The 6,194-nt window shown below is 39.7% G+C and overlaps 1 protein-coding gene across 1 annotated transcript; it reads right to left on the reverse strand.

Annotated features, from left to right (window-relative positions):
• Positions 1 to 2,135: 2,135 nt before the first annotated feature.
• On the reverse strand, positions 2,136 to 5,775 carry LOC114266488 (uncharacterized). Its single transcript, XM_028207397.2, has 5 exons — positions 5,281 to 5,775; positions 4,997 to 5,146; positions 4,583 to 4,624; positions 3,642 to 4,198; positions 2,136 to 3,167 (listed from the first exon to the last, which is right to left on the reverse strand). Exons 1-5 carry the CDS (start codon positions 5,765 to 5,767, stop codon positions 2,445 to 2,447), a joined length of 1,959 nt encoding a protein of 652 aa, XP_028063198.2. The 5' UTR covers positions 5,768 to 5,775; the 3' UTR covers positions 2,136 to 2,444.
• Between the last annotated feature and the right edge of the window lie 419 nt (positions 5,776 to 6,194).

Genomic DNA, 6,194 nt, shown 5'->3' on the forward strand with positions numbered 1-6,194 from the left:
TTCGGCTATGTGGATGCTGCAGGTTCTGTCTCGGTTTCAACAAGATGCTTAGTAGCTCGGATTGAGCAGGGGGTTCGAAATCTCGGTCTTGGCAAGCGATTCGTTATCTCGGTTAAATAAAAGGCTCAGTTAGATCGGTTGAGCCTCTAGGGGCAGCTTTTTGAGTTCGGTCTAAAACTTAGAAAGCTGGCTTAGCCCCAAAAATCCTAGCTCGGTCGAAAGATGAGGTTTCAGTATGCTATGTTCGGACTTAGTTCAGCTCGTTTACCTCGGCTAAGGTCTATCAAAAAGTGGTTGACTTATTGAAACTACTGGTACCAACATAGAGTGCTAGTTCGGTTAAAGTCTGATAGAAGGACATTGACTACAAACTACTTTCTAGTTTGGTTATATGGTAATTATGGATCAAACGCTGTTTTATAGATTACTTCATGATGTTCATGAGGTTCTTATGAAGTTTTTCCTAAAAAAACGCATGATAGAGCAAGAAAAAGTGTTTTGCAAAAACACTCAAAACAAAGTACGAAAACAAGGAAAGCAAGATAAAGGTGTAGTGCTTACCAGGTGAAGAGGCAAGAATTGGAGATGAGAGCAGCAGCAATGGACAACACGAGCTCAGAGGTTGAAGAAGCAATGGAGGTTCAGAGAGAGAAGTTGAAGAATGAATGGCGTAAGTGATTCTCTAGCCAAGGGTTGTTTTGTGGAAAGAGAAGGGGCAAAATGCGGGAACTGTTCAAATTGTATGAAGTACGAGGGCGGCGTGACAGCTGCGATAGGCCAGTAAGGGCGTGCCACGTGTCCTGGGAAGGAGAAGCGATTCAGTTACTGTGATTGAAGAGACGTTTTGACCGGACAGCTAGAGCCCGGCATGAATTTAGCTCGGTTGGATAGGCTAAAGGGTTTTTAGCTCGGCTGGAAAGACTAAAGGGTTTTTAGCTCGGCTGGAAAGGCTTAAAACTTTAAGCTCGGCTGATAAAACAGGTAATCCCTATCACGCTATGCAGATGGAATTAAGGGGCAATTGAGACGGTAATTTATATGAAAATTGGGCCGAGCTGGGTAATGGGCCATCATGGGCCGTAATACAAAGGGCTGAGTAAAAAGGCTGTAAAGTTAGTCCGGTCCAAGAGCCCCAAAGCTAGTCCGGCCCGGAGGAGACTTGAAGTTAGTCTGGTCTAAAGACACTTTGAGGTTAGTCCGGTCTCAGAGTTAGCCCGGTCATGGCGTATCTTGGTTAGAACGGTCAGAACCTTACTATTCGGTAGCTCGGTCTGATCACACCAAGGTTTGTACATGAGAGAATCGAGATAAGGTGTAGCGAAAGGAAGAACCGAACTAAGGATAGTTCGGCCTACTCTGCGGCTCAGCATAACCATGATTACTTCGGTCATATTGGAGTTCGGCCATGGTAAAAACTATCTCACTTGGTTTAAGCAGTGAGGGGGGTGTTGAAGGATAAGTATTATTTTTCAGGAGTATGAATCCTAGGAGGACTCCGCATGGAGGAGTAGAAGTCCTACTAGGATTGTGCCACACGAAACCTATAAAAGCTCACAAACATCACCTTTGGAGAGGTAACACACAACTTTGCATTCTGAATACACAGAGCTTTTGTCTAGTGGTCAAGCTTACAGACTTAGGCATCGGAGAGGTTTCCGGCACACATCCGCCGGCTAGCTCACGTTTGTGTTTTCAGGTGATAAAGCGACGACATACAGAGGAGCGCAGACTTGATCAATAGGATTATACGAGAAGGTTTATTTCTTTCCCGTACAAATCCCATTTGTTGACTTAAATAGTATGATGCATACAATGGATCATCGTGCTACAACAACAGAGACATGCCTACTTTGATCATCCAACAGAAGGGGAGAAAAAGGTTTCTGATTTGTTGCAGAATTTCAATTGGTTAATTGTGTTTTGAAGCAAGGAATGAATTAACTTTTAGTCCCAAATTATGTTCACATGGCAACCAAGTTTAAAGAGCTTCAATAGAATTACGAGCTTTGTGACTGAACAGAATAGCAGTGCTTTTTGTGCACTTCACAGCATATATAGCATAGTGTATCAACCTTTTCACAGAGACCAAGATAGATTGTATAGAAACATGAAATTTGTAGTAAAAATATTGGAAATTTTTTTTGTATGTATGATAGAAACAGAGACAAATACATATAAACAGTCAGTGCGGGACAGGAAGAGATACAAAGGCTTGAGCTAGTTGTTTTGAAACACACACAAACAAATATAAATACAATATAATATAACAATAAAAACTAAACTTAGATTATGATGCAGGGAAACATGTAGAAAACAAGGACAATGAGCCTTTGGGGTCAAATCCGCCAAAGTAAGCTTGAACACAATAATTTTTGCCTCTAACAATACGATTGCTCCAAGTAATTGGACGCAACGGGGTCTGCATGAGATTAGCATTGATCCTTTCAAACGGGATAACGCGTGGTTTGAATTGCATGTGGTCTTGTGGAACTGGCAGAGCTAGTGGCTTGATATTGACTGTGGCTGGAGGCAATTTTGGTTTGGGATTTACAGATCTGGAACCGAGGGAAAATATCCATGATTTTCTTCAACGTATACTCAAAAGTTTTCATGAGTGATAAGTACAAAGGCAAGTAGGAAATGGCAAATATGGTGACCGGGAAGAACGCCACAGAGTACAAGGCAATTCTCTCCCACTGTTGCTTATTGCTAATCATTAGGATTACTGTCGCCGCAAATGCAAACATCATCATTGACACGGAAAAAATCAACAATGTAACTCCTATCATGAGTCTTTGAGGAAGAGAATGCTTGAAGTCTTTTAGCCGAAAAGAGGATGTGAGGATAGAGAGGAATGTGATGACTGATGTCAAAGCGAATGTAAGCGAAAGCACATCTGTCAAAGTGAAAATCACAAAGAAAGGGTGGCTGAGGAGAAGTGGATAGCCAGTGGTTTGATTTGGACCCCCCGGCACAGTGTAGGCTGCAGCAAAGGCAACAGTGGCAATCAACACTGCGACAATGGAACAATTTTCAGAGGTTCGCTTGAGCCATTCTTTGGCATCTGTTTGAAGTGGAGCATTGTTAGCTGCAAAGAGCTTCTCAGCAGTCTGCCCTTTGTTGTTGAAGTGCTTAGTGAAATGGGCCATGGAGATTTTCTCTATTCTCTGCAAGATACGACAAATCATAAAAAAAAAAAAAAGAACATTATTTTTAGTTACAGTAAATGTTAAAATTCTAACGAGTAATGCTATATAAACAGAAAAAACAAATTCAAATGTGGCTTAAATTTTCAAAATCACCACTATTATATCATTCTATTCAAGAATTCTGTATAAAAATTATGTAAGAATGACATTGTCCTTCCTTATTAAGCATTGGCATTCTTCAAGTTTCAAGCCGTTGAATCAAAGACTTGTTATATGATCGAACTGCTTGAAGTCATCTTTGTTTTGATTTATACGGCATAGTTAAATTTCACCGTCTAACGATTATGATTTATCAAAACTTTTCATATCATTCGGTATTGATTTTCAGTAAATTTTTAGTTGTTGTTGTTTATATAGCATTACTTTACAAGGAATGGGTGTGTTTGTTGTATTTGCACATTAAGAATGAAACGTCAATAAGAAAAATTTCACCTCAAACAAGAGCAAGTCCTCTTGCAATTGCAAAGCAGGACTTGGCATATCATCCCGGATGAAATCATCTGCTTTTATCCCAACCATGTGTAGAATAGAGTTCCCATTGTTGTCAATCTTTCTTATAAGCCTCGTCATAGGAATTTCCATCTTCACCACATAATCAAAAACATGTATTTGGCGGTATTTGATGGCTACATGTAATATGTTACGCCCATGATCATCAATGTGCTCAATTGCTTGAGGATACGTGTCGAGTATCTCTTTGACAATCTCTATAATGCCGTACTTAGCTGCCAAAAATAGTGGTGTTTCTGCGGTCTCTATAGTTCTAGTTTGACCTGCATGGGCCTTTTGTCTTCCCCCTTCCCATGAAGTGTCTCTTGTTATTCTGACATATTTATGGGTCTTGGGCTTACTCTGGTCTATCGCAGATTCAGTAGCTTCCCATGAAATGTCTCTTGCTATTAAGAACTTGGCAAGCTTCAAAGCTGATTCATATTGCGTTTTTTTCCTCTTAATCGCTTCCCATAAAGGTACTTTACAACACGATTCAACTTTTCAAGATACAAAAGCAACTATTAGTTGAGTGATAGAGCTGTTAGGAAAATTAAATTTCAATTATGTGCACTAGGCACTAGCTGTTCAGCTTCAAAATGTTGTAATTGACGTAGAACAAGTAACTGAAGAATTCATGGAACGTTTAAAATGTCGTTTTCAATCAGACTACCAAGTTCGAAGGGATTTTGAACTTCTCCAAAAAAGTACTTTTTTGCCCCTAATTTGACCTCCGCTGATCCAACTGTTCCATGAATTATAGAGCTACTTGTTCTACATCAGTAACTAAGTGTTGCTTATTCCAAGTACTAGAGAGAGAGAGAGAGAGAGAGAGAGAGAGAGAGAGAGAGAGAAGGTTCTAAGATTTTCTTAAGGCACTTTACCTTCTTCCCTCGCAGGATTATCCTCGGTTTCAATTGAGACACCTGAAAGAACTCGGGATTTTTAGGCCGGAATAACTTACTAGAGATTTAAAATGACAAAATGCAATGTAGATTAGCCAAATGGCCAGAAATAAAGGTGAATTGAGCCTAATGTTTATCGGTTATTATAGGCAATTTTAGATGGATCAATGGCAACATGGGTTAACTGATGATTTCATAAAATACAATTGAATAAACAAGTGAATAACTAAGAGAAGTATCATATTGCCTCTTTCGACGTGTATAATGGTTTATTTGTTCCCTAGTAGGTCAAATCAACGAGGTTAAGTTTAGTTGGTTTCATCAGCAAGTCTAAGGAATTAAATTAATAGAGCTCATACCAATGAAGCTAAAATTGAAGGGGAAGTATCATACAAGAGCGGATGAGTCGCTTGAGGCATCTTTGTTTACTTCCATCTTCAAATGCTGATGGGTTGCATGCGAGAAGTTGAAGAGCAGTCATCCCATCTCCATCTTTTACGCCAACTAAATATCCGTGCTCTATTGCAATTAGAAGTGCCAAATCTGCTTCACATTACATTTCAATAACAGAACAAAAGCAAAAAGGAAAAAAAAAAAAAACAGCAAAACAAGCAAAGAAAACCGTCAGACAACCAAAGAATTTCTGATGCTGAAGCAATTCCCTGATGAGTACTTACCAAAGTGCTCAGTGAGGATGGAAATGTGAAGTATGGTGGTTTTATCGTCCCTTTCATAAAACACTTTGCGTCCTTCTTCTTCAACTTCTTCTTCTCCTTCACTTCCAAAGATTCTCTTCACTTCACCGTCAAGAAACTTGAACATTTCCAACTTTCCATAGCGTGCTGCACGGAAGAGAGCAGTCTCTCCCCGCCTGTTGTGCATACTCAACAGCTTCGGTGCTTTCTGTAACATTTCCTTCGCGGCTAGGACTATTCTGTTAGAAGTGGCCGCCTCGTGGAGTACTGTGTTTCCGATATCATTTTGTAAAGTCATGTTTTGGATATCTCTATTGTGCAATTCTTCAAGTAAATCACGCACTAACTGTTTTTGTTTGGAGTAAATAGCCATATGTAGGACAGTGTCATTGTGTATGGTTAGTATGTGTAATGGGCCTTCTGGAATTTGTTTACAGAGTTCAATTACCTTCTTCCCGTCTCCTCCCATCAGAGCTTCATACAAGTGTCTGTTAGTTTTATGCTGCTCATATTTGGCCATGATGAGAGAGAGAGAGAGAGAGAGAGAGAGAGAGAGAGAGAGTTGTACAAGAGAGAGTTCATATTTTGCATGAATATATAGGAAAAGTCAAAGTGTACACAATGACTGGTTTTGCAGATGAGTAAAAGTTTGACACATGACTTATGGGTTTCAAATGTGTAGGTTCTTAGATAACTCACGTGGTTATTGTCAAAACGGCATTGTTAAAGTTATAATTTGATATGCTACAGTGTCAAAATACTCTTTTTTAGTGCAAATGTCATTTTGGCACGCCCAGACTATTACTTATTTCTATTTGTTGGATGTCTCACACCCAAACTATTAGATCAAAACCCTCTCTTATGTGAGCTGAGCTGGCACACATGACATTGCCAAA

The sequence above is a fragment of the Camellia sinensis genome, chromosome 9, assembly GCF_055761805.1.
Source record: "Camellia sinensis isolate YWXY chromosome 9, ASM5576180v1, whole genome shotgun sequence".
Classification (NCBI taxonomy): Eukaryota; Viridiplantae; Streptophyta; class Magnoliopsida; order Ericales; family Theaceae; genus Camellia; species Camellia sinensis.